Source organism: Macrotis lagotis, chromosome 1, assembly GCF_037893015.1.
Source record: "Macrotis lagotis isolate mMagLag1 chromosome 1, bilby.v1.9.chrom.fasta, whole genome shotgun sequence".
Taxonomy (NCBI): domain Eukaryota; kingdom Metazoa; phylum Chordata; class Mammalia; order Peramelemorphia; family Peramelidae; genus Macrotis; species Macrotis lagotis.
In genome coordinates, this window is record NC_133658.1 from 404,080,641 (window position 1) to 404,095,319 (window position 14,679).

A 14,679-nucleotide genomic window follows, 5' to 3' on the forward strand; every position below is an offset into this window, starting at 1 on the left:
AGCACAAGCTCCTGCATCTAAAGACTCCAAGAAAAAACAGAAATTGGGCTCAGGCTATGACAGAGCTCAAAAAAGACTTTGAAAATCAAATGAGGGAGTTGGAAGAAAACTGGGAAAAGAAAGGAGAGAGATGCAGGAAAAACATGGAAATGAAGTCAGCAGCTTAGTCAAGGAAATCCAAAAAAATGCTTAAGAAAATAGCATGCTAAAAACCAGCTTAGGTCAAATGGATAAAACAGTTCAAAAAGTTATTGAGGAGAAGAATGCTTTAAAAAGCAAAATTGGCCAGATGGAAAAAGAGACAAGAAAACTCTCTGAGGAGAACAAATCCTTCAGACAAAGAATAGAATTCAGGGAGATTGATGAATTTACCAGAAATCAGGAATCAATACTTCAAAACAAAAAAAAATGAAAAAATTAGAAGAAAATGTGAAATATCTCATTGAAAAAACAACTGATATGGAAAACAGACTTAGGAAAGATAATTTGAAAATTATTGGAATTCCTGAAAGTCATGATCTGGAAGAGCCTTGACATCATTTTCAAAGAATTACTACAGGAAAATTGCCCTGATATTCTAGAAGCAGAGGGCAAAATAATAGAAATGGAGAGAATCCACCGATCCCCCCGAGAAAGAGATCCCCAAAAACCAACCCCCAGGAATATTATAGCCAAGTTCCAGAACTCCCAAGTCAAAGAGAAAATATTACAAGCAGCCAAAAGGACACAGTTCAAATATCATGGAGCTGCAGTCAGGATCACACAGGACTTAACAGCAAATACATTGGAAGCTCATAGGGCTTGGAATACAATATACTGGAAGGCAAAAGAGCTTAGAATGCAGCCAAGAATGAACTACCCAGCAAGGCTGAATGTCCTCTTCCAGGGAAAAAGATGGACTTTCAATGAACCAGGGGAATTTCAAAGGTTCCTTTTGGAATGGCCAGAGCTGAACAGAAGGTTTGATCTTCAGATACAGGACTCAGGTGAAGCATGGAGATTGGAGGAGAGGGGGGAAATATGAGGGACTTAATGAGGATGAACTGCATGTATAGAAAAATGATACTGATAATATTCATATGAACCATCTCAGTTAATAGAGCAGGTAGAGGGAGCTTTTATAGTTGAAACACAGGAGAAAGCTGAATTCGAAGGTAAAATATGGTGTAAAAATGGAGTCAATAGAAAAAAAAGGGAAATGGAATGGGATAAAGAAAAAGGAGAGGGGGAATAGTCCAAGATATTTCATATAGTAAATTTTTTTTTATTACAATGAGCTATTGCAATGATATGGAAGGGGGAAGGCAAGGGGGAATGAGGGAACCTTTGCTCTCATCAGAGATGACTAGGAGAGGAAACAGCAAATATACTCAATGGGGTATAGACAACTGGAGTAAGAAGGAGGGGGGAGCAGGGGGAAGGGGTGGAGATGTGAATAAAGGAGGAGAGGATGGACCATGGGGGGATAGTGGTCAGATATAACACATTTTCTTTTTTACTTCTTGCAAGGGGCTGGGATTGGATGGCCTGCCCAGGACCATAAGGCCAGGTGGATTCTGGGCCTAAGGGGTGGTATGGGGGCTCAGGGCTTCTTGGCCCCAGGACCAGGGATCTGTCTGTTGTGCCACTCAGCGACCCTACAGCAGAGTCGGAGTGAAAGGAGAAAGAAAATATAGTACATGGTAGTGGAGAAATAAGAAAGGAGGGAGTTGCGATCAGCAATGGCAACGTTGGAAAAATATGGAAGTAACTTTTGTGATGGACTTATCATAAAGAATGTGATCCACTCACGACAGAGTTGATGGTGTTGGAACAAAGACTGAAGCACATTTTTTGTTATTATTATTTTGGGGGGAGGTGCAGGGCAAGCGGGGCTGGGTGGCCTGCCTAGGGCCACATAGCAGGGTGATCTTTGGATGTCTGGGGCCGGATTTGGACCCCAGTGCTCCTGGCTCAAGGGCCAATGCTCTGTCTGCCACCCAGCCACTCCTACTATTATTACTATTTTATTTTATTTTGGGTCTTTTTTTTTTTGGTTCTTTTTGGTTTTTGCAGGGCAATGGGCATCGGGTGGCTTGCATGTCACATGGCTGGATAATTATGGGGTTTAAGAGGCTGGATGTGGACTCGGATGCTTGTGGCTCCAGGGCTGGTGCTTTGTCCATTGCTCCACCTGGCCATACCTACAATTATTACTATTTTTTTTTAATTTTAATTTTTTTTCTCTCCCCTTTACTTTTTCGCCCAAGCAAGTCTATCTATATTCAAGGGGGGAGGGGTATTTTGTTTACTTGTAAACAAGTATTTTTTATTAATGTAAAAAAAACATTTGTACAAAATTAGAATAAAAAATAAATTAAAAAAAAGAAAAGTTACTACTTCTTCCAGAGAAAGGACTGATGACATCTAAATACAGACTAAGGCATATAATTTTTCACTCTCTTTTTTTTAGTTTGATTTTTTCCCACAAAATGACTAATATGGAAATGTGTTTTACATGATTATATATGTATAACCTATATTAGATGATTTCTGTCTTGGGGAAGGGGTAGGGAAGGAATGACAGGATTTGGAACTCAAAGCTTAAAAAAAGAAAGTTAAAATTAGGGAGATTTCATTCTAGTGGGGAAGACAAAAAATACACAAATCAACCAATAAACACTTATTACGTGCATATTGTGTGTATATAAAAAGCTGAAAGGAGGCAAAAATTAGTGAGAAGAAATGCTGGTTCAGAGAGTACAATGATGAGTTGAAGTAAAGGCTAGAGAGAAGAAACCATGATACATTTTGATTAGTTAGGCAAACACCTGAAGAAAATACGACTCAGTAGGGACATTATAGTTGTTCTTGATTTTTAAAGGAATGTGGAAAAAAACAATAAAGTTTCTTTTGCTTAGTTTCAGAGTACAAAACTAGGATCCACAAGGAAATTTCAGAGGCAGATTTTAACAATGTAGGAAACCTTAACAATATGAACTATAGGGCAGCTAGGTGATGCAATGGATAGAGCACTCACCCTGAAATATGGAGGGCCTGAGTTCAAATTCAGACTTAGACATTTGATAATTACCTAGCTGTATGACCTCATTGCCGAGAAAAAAACCAAACCAAACCAAAACAAAAATACAATTTGAGCTATCCAAAAGAATGGATGGCTACAGACTGTCCTGTCTTGAGCTCCCTATCAGTGAAAGTTCTTCTAGATAAATCATACGGATCAGATACCTTCTTGGAGCTGTTGCAAAGGGAAATGTGTTTTAGTCAGGGTTGGAATCAATGTGATCTCTGAAGTCTCCCTCAGTTCTGATTTTATAATATCTGAAGTCATTCAAATTCTAAAGGTAATAAGTGAAATGTGATCTTCATGATAAGGTTGATCAACCAATCATCAAGAAATACTTATTTAGCATATATGGACTATGTTAGGAACTATGGGGAAAAATGTGACAACCCTTCCTTCCCCTCACAGTCTGTTCTAGGAACTATGGGAAAACATGTGACCCCCTCACAGACCTTATAGTCTCTTTGAAAATTTGGGCACTGGAGGGGGGGGGGGGCTGGGTGGTGCAGTGGATAAAGCACCAGCCCTGGAGTCAGGAGTACCTGGGTTCAGATCTGGTCTCAGACCTAGCTGTGTGGCCTTGGGCAAGCCACTTGACCCCATTTGCCTTGCAAAAAAACTTAAAAAAAAAAAGAAAAAAAAAGAAAATTTGGGCACTAGAGAAAAAATTAGACAATTTTTGATAGTACATAAATGAGCACAAAACTGTGAGGATAGAGATGAGATAAAGTGAGAGTTCAAAGAAGGAACAGATCATTGAGGTCAGAGTTGTTAGAGAAAACTTCATGAAGATGAGTGGGACTTGAATAGGAGGGAAAAGGGGGGGAGACATTTAACAAGGAAGGAGCACTATGAATATAGGCACAGAGGGTGGTATTAGGCATATGTGGAAATGTGTGCTGGTGGGTGGAAATGAGATGGTACAATGAAGAGACCGGGTTTATTGGAACAAGGGTTTCATATTGAGGAATAAAGAGTAATTGGGTTAGATAGGTAGGATGGGATCAGATCATAATTTTCCCAGAATAATCCCCTCTCACTCTGGTCATTCTAATCCTTCCAGAAAAACCTTTTAGCTTTATCTGCTGTTGTTGTTTAGCTATTTTCAGTCATATCTGACTCTTCATGACCCCATTTGGATTTTTCCATCAAGGATACAGGAGTGGTTTGTCATTTCCTTCTCTAGCTCATTTTATAAATAAGGAAACTGAGGCAAACACAAGTAAGTGACCTGCTCAGGGACACAAAGTTAGAATTGTGTGAGGCTAGATTTGAATTAAGGTCTTCCAAACTCCAGGCCAGATACTGTGCCACTTCACTACCCTTCTATAACTATAATTATTAATGGGTATATATGATATGTATTTTATTATATATTCCTAGCTCCATCTCCCTTTCAGTATCCTCAATTGTCTTTATTTCATCTTTACTGTAGTGAAAACTCTTTGAGGACAAGGATCATATTCTAACTTAATAGCTACTTTTATAACTTACCAGTGAAATGAATGGATTCTCTTTATTATTACTATTACTACTTTTAGCTAGCTAGCATTTGTATAATAGTTTAAATCTGCAAAGCACTTTACAAATATTATCTCATTTTATCTTCACAACTCAGAATATTAGGCATTAGTATTATACCATTCTACAGATGAAGAAACTGAGGCTAAGAGTAGTTAAAGTGACATGCCCAGGGTCATACAGCTAATAAATGTCAGAGACTGTATACAGATTCGACAAGAAGATCCAATCTTCTTGACTCCAGAGCCAATGCTCTATCAACTGTGCCAATTAAATGCCTCTGAATTTTAATTCTGGAAAGAATACCCCAACCATGTTGGGGTTACAGAAAATATCCTAGTATTGGCTAGTTTGCAAGTCTCTTGAACACAGAAATAATGGCTCTCTTTATCTCCCTCAGTGGTATCCTGCTTTGTACCGGGGAATAGGGTCTGGATTGATGATTTTATGGGGATCTGTCAGGTAAAAAAACCTCTCTCTACTAATGCAGGTTGCCATCTTCTCTGCAACTTACAGGTTTGGAGAATTTACACTGGGAGATTAAATGTCTTACTCAGAGTCACACAATCAATATCAGAGGCAGGTCTTGAACCCAGAGCTTCTTGATTTTAAGGCTGGCTCTCTACCCATCATACTATGCTGCCTTCCATTTTGTACATAATAAATTGGTGTTGAATAAATGAATGGTTTATTTTCATTATCTCTATCTCTCAATCTAAATAAGCTGAAACTCAAATAGAGAGCTCACTTGGGCATCTCTGCTCTTGAAGAGGGTTAATATGAGGCCTTATGGTGATTATTTAGTAATTCCATGGGTTTAATTTAGATTGGCTTCTACAACACTTACCTCTACAAACAAGATGGGGAAGATGCCGACTTTATCACCTAATTTGCCTTCCGCCCAATTCTCATCAACTCGACTAATCACAGTGATAACATCATCCTGAAAGAGAGAAAGTTACATCTTCCACATTATCTCCCAGCCTTGACAAATGACAGATTATTTAATGTAGGCTCACTTTGATTTCTAGCTGTTAGATACAAGGAATTTCAAACCCTTCACATATATGCCCACACAATATTTGGTTGTTCATTCAACAAACACTTACCCAGCTTTAGAGTATTCCTCTTCCCACCGCTTTCCTCACACCCACATACATTTAAGGAGCAGCTGCTCCCTTTCTTAAGGTAAGGATCAAATTGATTTGGGGTGAGCAAGTTCTCTAATGTCCTAAGAAAATGACCCAAAGCTATTAAATATTTTGCTTTGGGATTGGCAGAAACTTGGGAAGGACTCAGGGAATGAAAGTGGAAATGATATAAAAAAAACTCAGTAAGAGTGGCTGAACCCAACTAAATATGAAAGAGAGGAAATCTGAGCTGGAAGCAATGATTTAAAATGCATTCAGGGAGGGATCTATTTTCAAATTATCTTACAGTGGAGATTATAACAAGACAGAAAAGTTCCTAAATGCAGAAGTTATTATTTCCCAACAATACAAATAGAATTAACAACTATTGACTCCTATGCTTAATTTCTCATCTCTATAAAATTTTTATGAAAATATCCAAAGAAGAGAATTGGTTTTTTTTGAGCATGATTTTCCATAGTAGATTATCACATCTTTATAGTCATACAAATGACTACGAGTTATACAGAATACAAGAGGTTACTTTTTTAAAAAAGTAGTCAATTTACTAGTATGACACCCAGTCCAACAAGGTGTATCCTTGCACTTGGTAAGATCATACAAAATTGTTTAATAGAGGCAACCACAGAGGGAAACTTGTTTACCAATTCTATTGTTTTAAATAGCAAGCAAAATGCAAAGCAGGGAGACATATATATGGTCATACACAGTATTCACCACTACACAGAATGCAAATGAAAAAGGAATTCCATATATACAGCAAGGGGTTCCTCTTAAAGATGATATTTTGCTGACTGAATCATGGCACAGAAAATCATAAGGTCTTGAGAGATATAAACCAATCAATCAAGCAATCCAAACAGGGGTGTCTTCCCTATCACTGGATTCTTTCCATCTGAGGCCACATCTGAACTCGTGAAGATGACTTCTTGATTCTAAGGCCAGTGTTTTGTCCACTGTGCCACTTAGCTGCCCTCACTTGGCTCTGTTGCCAGTCTAAAATAACAATAACAACAATAATCATAGCGTATATTTGTACAGTTCTTTAAGAATTGCAAAGAAAGCACTCTTCTCACATTAATAAGTAGCAGAAGAGGTCCTATCCCCATTTTCCAGACAAGAAAACCAAGGCTTACCTGTAGTCACCCAAGTGATAAATGAAGGAAGGGGGACTCAGCCCTCCTTCGCTTGAGAGACTTGACTTGTTAAGGTCTTTGGACTCTGACTCCAGCACAGATAGGCACAAAGTAAGAATACCATATGATGCATGTAATGGGTCATTTTGCCTCTATTCTGACATCAACTTCATTCCTTCTCTACCCTTTTGTGCCCTGAATTCCACCCCAGAATACTTGGCTTATCTTGACTGAAACCAGACCTCCAAAGCATACATACCTCAATTCTTCCCTCCATCTCTGCCCTGCCCAGGCTCCTTTTCTATCATCTCCCATTATTATGCTATCTCTTGCTATTTTTTTATTTGAATCACAATGCTTAGAACAATGCCTGATTCCAGTAAACTCTAAAAGAAATTTAGAAAGCACTAAAGAGATTCTTTTCATTTCTTTCCTTCCTTTCCCCCTTCTTTCCCTCTTCCTTCCTCTTTTCTTTCTTTCTTTTCCTTCCTCCCTCATTTATTTAGATGGCATAAATGGCTTTCTACATGGTATGATTTAAAGACCAATCAAACAGGTTTCTCTCCTCTGGAATATCAATTCCCCTTGCTGTCTGCCATTATGCCATTATAACTTTATTCTTACCATAAAGTAAGAGTATTGATAGAGGAGGTGGGAAGTACCCAAAGACAAACATGAACTTTTTTTCCCTCTTTGCCCTTGGGGTAGAAATAGAATATTTAGAAGTTGAAGATATTTTGAAGTTTTTTTGAAGATTATTTATAAAGTTCTACTATGTGCTAAATGCTAAGGATACAAAAAAGGGGGCAAAAAACATCCCTTGCCCCCAAGAAATTTACAGTCTAATAGAGCAGACAAAAAACACAGAAATATGTGTAAAAAGATAAATAAGAAATAATTAACAGAGAGTAGGAACTAGAATTAAAAGTGATTAGGCAAGGTTTTCTATAGAAGATGAGATTTTACTTGGGACTTAAAGGAAGTCAGGAAGACCAGTAGGCAGCAATGAGGAGGCAGAGCATTCCAAGCTGTCCAGGAGACAGAGATAATGCCTATAAAGAGATGAGCTGTTTATTGGCACAGAAGTTGTGGGTCCTGGGGTAATTTCCATTATTTATACTTTTTTTGGAGAAGAACTGAATTACTAATTTTCTAACTGTTCTGAAAACTTTGTGTGTAGAAATTTTTCCTGATCTGTTAAATGTAGGTATCCTGATCCTGTCCCCAAGTCAAATTTTACTTTTTTTTTTGTACTTTAAAAAACAAAGTTTGTGATTTCATCAGTGAGGAGAGTATTCCTTCAGTTCATGAAGATGATAGTTTTTCTATGCCTTAGTCTATGAGTTATTTGTGGCTGCAAAAAATTTCATCACCTAGTGTCTAGTCTCTCTAAACTTACCTAGACTGGTTCACAGACAATTGACCTCATCCAACCTCTCTATGCTAATATGGGAATAAAAGAGACACAAGGGTTAGCACCAGACTTGCACTTAAAATTATCTATGTTGTTTGAACTTGTCAGAGCTGAAGATCTCCTAAAAAGAACACAGGATGAATTCATTAATTCATTCAGTCAAACAAACATTTAAGGGATATCCTGGCATAGTGTAGATAGTCTGGAAGACCATGGTTCATATCCTGTCTCAGACATTACTAGCTATCAGACTCTGGACAAGATAATCTTCTGTGCCCCAACTTCCTCACCTATTAGATGGTCTTAAATATCTCTTCCACTCTAAATCTATGACACCAAGATCATAATAGGTCTTAATGAATCATAAGATCATAGGATCTTAGTTATAAAGCTACTGGGGACCTTGGAGGGCATCTAGTTCAACCTGTTCATTTGGCAGATGAGGAAATGAGAACAGAAATGTTGAATAAATTACCCAGGGTCATATAACTAATATTGTATGAGTCTGAGGTTAACAGAGATAAAACACTCCCTGTTCCTAAGGAGCACCAAGATGACATATGTTGGAGAAAGACTTTAAAATTACCAAACAAACTACCTTTTCTGAGTCACTAAGTTCAAGTGGAGCCAAGATTCTTGTTTAGTCTACTTTGGTTTGATCTACTCAAAGACATTTGGCAAAAAAAGGCACAAAACCTAAGGGAAATAACTCATTTTTATTTCTCTGAATGAATGTGAAAGTTTGGAGAATGAGCATAATAAAGGTTAAATTTTTATAGGGAAGCATTCCAATTTTGTGTGAAATGACTGTTACTTACAAACTGATGGAAATTTTTCTGGAAATAATACAATGAAAATCCTATTGGAAAAAACTTTTACAAGCCAAAGAAATCTTAGAGACTATCTAGTCAAATCTCATTTTATAGATGGAGAAACTGAAGCACAGAGAGGACTCATCCAGGATTAGTTAGTGTTAAGGGAATGATTCAAATGTAGATCTTCTTGACTCTAAATTTCACTAAGCATCATACCACCATAGACCTGGGGATGTGCTTCAGCACCTTGCTGAAACCTAGAGGTCTAGCTCTGGGATGACCCGGCAACTCTATGCTTCCAATCATTTTTGCTAAATGATTTTCCATGGCTCTCTGTATATAATTCAGCTGGCACAAATCACAGAGGGCAGAATGAATCCTAGGCAAACAATATTCTTTTGCCAGGAGTTCTCTGCCTATCACTCATTTTTTACAAGCATCTTATGTTCTTTTTGCTCCTCTTCTTTCTACTTCTTTTAAATCAGTAGCCTCTTTCTTTCACTTCTCTCTGTTCATGTAGTCAATCTCTCTCTCTCTCTCTCTCTCTCTCTCTCTTTCTCTCTCTCTCTTTCTCTCTCTCTCTGAGCCAGTTTTTTGAGAGAATGCATTTCATTAAAAAGGGGAGAGGGTGTAGTAAGGGTATATATATATATTAACTTATGGGCCACATCCTTCAGGTAGCCTTTCCTGATACCTATCCTTGAGTATATTTGGGTGAGGTTGCATGTTTTTCCAACATTAGTGCTGTAACTATTTGTGTGCCTTTGTGTATGTGGAAGTTTAGATGTTCTCTGGTTTTCATTCAATGAATATTTTTACTTCAATTCAACAGGCATTTAATTATCTGTTACATGCAAGGCTCAGCGGTGACTAGGTGGTACAGTGGATAGAGCACTGACCCTGGAGTCAGGAGTATCTGAGTTCAAATCTGGCTTCAGACATTTAATAGTTACCTAGCTGTGTGGCCTTGGGAAAGTCACTTAACCCCATTTTGTCTTGCAAAAACCTAATAAATAAATAAACACATGCAAGGCTCTGTGCTAGGTTCTGGAAGTACACAAATAAGACATCCCTTTTTTTAGGAGTTTATAACCTGGGGGGGAAGAGTTGATTGATTGATGCTGGTTTTTTGCTCTCCAAAGGAGGTTGATATCTTGACTTGCAAGTGAATAGAACTAAGTGAAGCAGAGCTGTGCAAAGTCACCAGCCTCATTTTTAACTTCGGTCATTGGAAATCTACAGTTAAGACATAGGTCAGGAGAACTGGTGATGGCTCCAGATGCAGTGAAAGTGGAGGGATTGGTATATATACATTAAATATGAATAATTTGTAACTATGAACAGATAGAAGAAGTAGAGATAATGGAAGTTCAGGAGAGATGTTATTTGTTACATGCTAATAGTAGCTATATACAGACATGTTTTTAGTGAGTTATTTATATAATAGGGAAGTAGTTTAGTATAGTAGAAACTATGTTGAACTTTGAGTTAAAAGATCTAAGTTGTGTCACTTACTGGCAGTGGGACCTTAGGTAAATCATTTAACTTTTCTAAGTCTCTATTTCATCACCTGTAAAACAGAGATATTTGAATTCCTATTTCAGAGGACTTGTAGGATCAAATGAGAGATGTCCAAGTGAAGTGCTTTATAACCATAAAGAGCTACATAAATGTGAGTGATTAGAATATGGAGTAAAATTTCTACTTATACATGACATGTTTTATTTTAGTTTTATTTAACTTACAATATAGAGTTGGCAGCTCTAAAATAAGAGTAAATGGGCCTTCCTTTGAAAGTTGAAGCAACGTGTTAGTCATTTAACAAAGGAAAACAAAGGTAAGAAGAAAATAAAACCATATGGTTCCAAACACATGAAAGTGGGAGCAATGAAAAATGAACTTAATTATGGGCTAGATGCCCATCTTAATGGTAGAGACAGAAGAGTCTTGTTTTTAGTGGGACTGAGCACGGATTGATGCTAGAGAAAATGCCTTTTAAGAGGATGAGGGCACATTCAACTTAGATCAATATATACCATGGAAACAATGTAAAGACTAACAAACAGCTTTCTATAGGGGGTGGGGGAGGGAAGCGAGATTAGGGGAAAAATTGTAAAATTCAAAATAAATAAAATCTTTCTTTTATAAACAAAAAAATAAATAAAATAAAATAAAAGAGTATTAGGGGATGTAGCTCAGCCCAACAATGGAAATCCAAGTAATTTTCTAAGACTCAGAATCTGTCTCCTGCCTTGCAACTTTTGAGCTCTCTTAGCCATTGGAGCCTTCCCAGGACCTTTAAGTATGTCCAGGTAATTTCCACCTTTAAAAGGCCTTTAGTAGGGGCGGCTAGGTGGTGCAGTGAATAGAGTACTGGCCTTGGAGTCAGGAGTACCTGGGCTCAAATACGACCTCAGACACTTAATAATTACCTAGCCGTGTAGCCTTGGGCAAGCCACTTAACCCCATTGCCTTGAAAAATCTGAAAAAAAAAGGCCTTCAGTGGAGTCTACCCTCAAGCTATTATTCCACATCTCTTTCCTTTTCACAAACACTTAGAAAAAACCAATTATGCTCCCCAGCTCCACTTTCTCTCTGCTCATTCACTTTTCAGAGGTGAATCTGGTTTCTGAGTTCACTTCTCACTGAAATCTCCACAGGATTAACAATGATCTCTTAACTGCTTCTTCCCAGTGGCTTGTTTTCACTCCTCATCCTTCTTGGCATCTCTGTTGATCACTCTCTCTCTTTATACACTCTCTTAGCAGTGGGTTTTCATGGTATTGACCTATTCAGGCTCTCCCCACTACATGGTGGGGAGTCATCTGGTGCAGTCATCTCCTTTGCTGGATTATCCTTCATTTCCCACCTCCTTAACCATGGGTATCCCTCCAAAGGTTTATCCAGGACCCTCTTAATTTCTCTTTATACTTTTCCAGTAATTTTTCACCTCTCTTGGGTCCAATCCCTATGCAGATAACTCCCAGATTTTTGTATCCAAGCTTACTCTCTCTTAAACCTCAGTGAAACCCACAATACCAAATGTTTAATGGACATTTCAATTTGGATATCCTCAAATTCAACATGACCAAAATGGAACTTGTTATTTTTCCCCATTAAATGTACCTATCCTTCAAACTTTTTGATTTCTGTGGAGGGTACTACCCTCCTTCTAGTATCCCAACTTCACAAATTTGGAGTATTTCTTCAATTTTCTCTCTCCTCCCTTCTTTAATCATTTACTAAAACTTGTAGATTTTTACCCACACAGTTTTTCTCACATCCATCTTCAGTAACATGGCCAGTATCCTCAGTCAGACCCTCACTAACTCCTACCTGAATGAAATGCATTTGAGTGATGGGGGCTGTGCTAAGTCACCAGCTTCACTTTCCCCTACAAGCATCTGGGGTCCACTAGCCAGATATGGATCAGAATGAATGGAGATGGCCCTGGATAACTTGATCTATGCATAGTTATACTACTGATGTTAGAAACATATGGAATCACCCAAACATACTCAAGGACTGGTATCAGGAAAGGCTTCCTGAAGGATGTGGTCTATAAGCTAATATAGATCCTTACTATATTCCCTCACTTTCCTAATCAAATACATTATCTTAAAAATGATTAGCCAGGTGGAATGCAGGATTGTTTGGATTGGGGGAGAGAGTGAATACATGGCTGAATGGAAGTGAAAGGAGGATATTGGGTTAAGAGAAATAGAAAGAAGATGAGCAAAGTGAATATAGGATACTTGTAAAATTAAGTAATGGATAGAGAACTCCTGGGGAAAGAATATTGTTCCCTAGGGCTCATTCTGCCCTCAATGATTTGTGCCAGCTGAATTATATACAGAGAACTATGGAAAGTCATGTAGCAGACGTGATTGAGAACATAGAGCTGTTGGATCACCCCAGCTAGATCTTTAGGTTTTAGCAAGGTGTTTGAGCAATCCCCAGGGACATGGTGGCATAATGCATAGTGAGAAGCCTATTGAGAGTCTTGGACAGCAAAAAAATCAGATCAATCAAAACTTAAAGAAATTAATTCAGACTATTCATTGGAAGGTCAAAAATTGAGAATGAAGCTTAAATACTTTGGTGCAGTGGTTAGAATACTGGCCTTGGAGTTGGGAGGATAGGAGTTTGGATCCAGCTTCAAACACTTACTAGCTGTGTGATGTTGAGCAAGTCACTTAACCCTATTTGCCTCCCATCCAGGGCCATCTCCAGTCATCCTGATTCACATCTGGCCACTTGACCCAGATGATTTCAGAGGAGAAAGTGAATGAAGGACAAAGATCACTTCTTACCTGAATTATTATAACTGTCTTATTTAGGAGGCTGTCATGAGGCTCAGTGAATAGCGTAGCTGGGTCTGGAGTCAGGAAGACTTCAGTTCAGATGTGACCTTAGTCACTTATCAGCTGTAGGACTGATCAAATCACTTAACCTCATCATTGGGAAATTTCATTATCCTGCAAGACTGAATCTGCCTTAATAGTCATTTCTTATCAGTACCCCCTGCCACTCTGATTGGACTCCCTGACCAGGACAGGGCTAAGGGCTTCATGGCATCTATTTAACAATGGGGTTCAGCATAGTATTCTTACCATTTCCCAATAGTTTTAGACTTCTTCATCATGCCCTTGTACTGGGTACCTTCCTCCTCTTCCCTCACCCCTTCAACCTCCTTTTATATGTTGTCTTCTCCCGTTAGATTGTAAAAGTTTATTTTGTTACTTTGTTTTATTTGATTTGTATCTTCATAATATATAATAAAATATAAAATAATAATATATAATGAAAAGATGATTGCAAACTATAAATCTATTGTGTACAGTTTGCTATTCCTTTTAAATATACAATAGGTTTTCATGTAAATTTTTTTTCTTTCTTCCCCACCCAGACACAAATACACACACACACACACACACACACACACACACACACACACACACAGACACAATTCATTCTCTCTCTATATATACTTTTATTTATCAGTTCTTTCTCTAGATGCAGTGCCCCTTTTTAAGGTAATGGGGTTAAGTGACTTGCCAAAGGTCACACAGCTAGGCAGTTAATTATTAAATGTCTGAGGTCATATTTGAAATCAGGTCTTCCTGATTCCAGGGCTGGTGCTCTACCCATTGCACCACCTAGCTGTCCCCTAGTGTCTTTCTTCATGCATCCTTTGTAGTTAATTTGGATATTTGTTATAGTCATATAATATCTTCTTGAGGGTTAGGAAAGCCTTTGTTTTGATTTGTATCTATATCCTTAGTGATTAGCAGATAGTTAAGGACTGTCTAACTACTGCCTGCCTCAGTTTCCTTAAATGTAAAATAAAAATAATAATAGCACCTACCTCCCAGAGTTGTTTGTGAACATCAGAGTATAAAATGTTGACACAGTACCTGGCTCATAGTAGGCACCTGAAAGTCTTGTTTCCTTCCACCTGTTCCCCTTGGTTCAGATCTCTCTCCTTCTCAATTCATTTTCTACATAAAACTGCTAACAATTTTCTTAAAGCACAAGTTATTTCCCCTCCTTTTGAGGAACTTTTAGCCCCCCTGCC

At 38.1% G+C, this 14,679-nt stretch overlaps 1 protein-coding gene across 1 annotated transcript in view; it reads right to left on the reverse strand.

Annotated features, from left to right (window-relative positions):
- Nucleotides 1–14,679, reverse strand: part of SH3RF2 (SH3 domain containing ring finger 2) — a 166,039-nt gene that overhangs the window by 92,656 nt on the left and 58,704 nt on the right. The window contains exon 4 of the mRNA XM_074212696.1: nucleotides 5,433–5,528. Within this exon, the coding sequence (XP_074068797.1) occupies nucleotides 5,433–5,528 (96 nt within the window). The remainder of the gene's footprint in view (nucleotides 1–5,432; nucleotides 5,529–14,679) is intronic.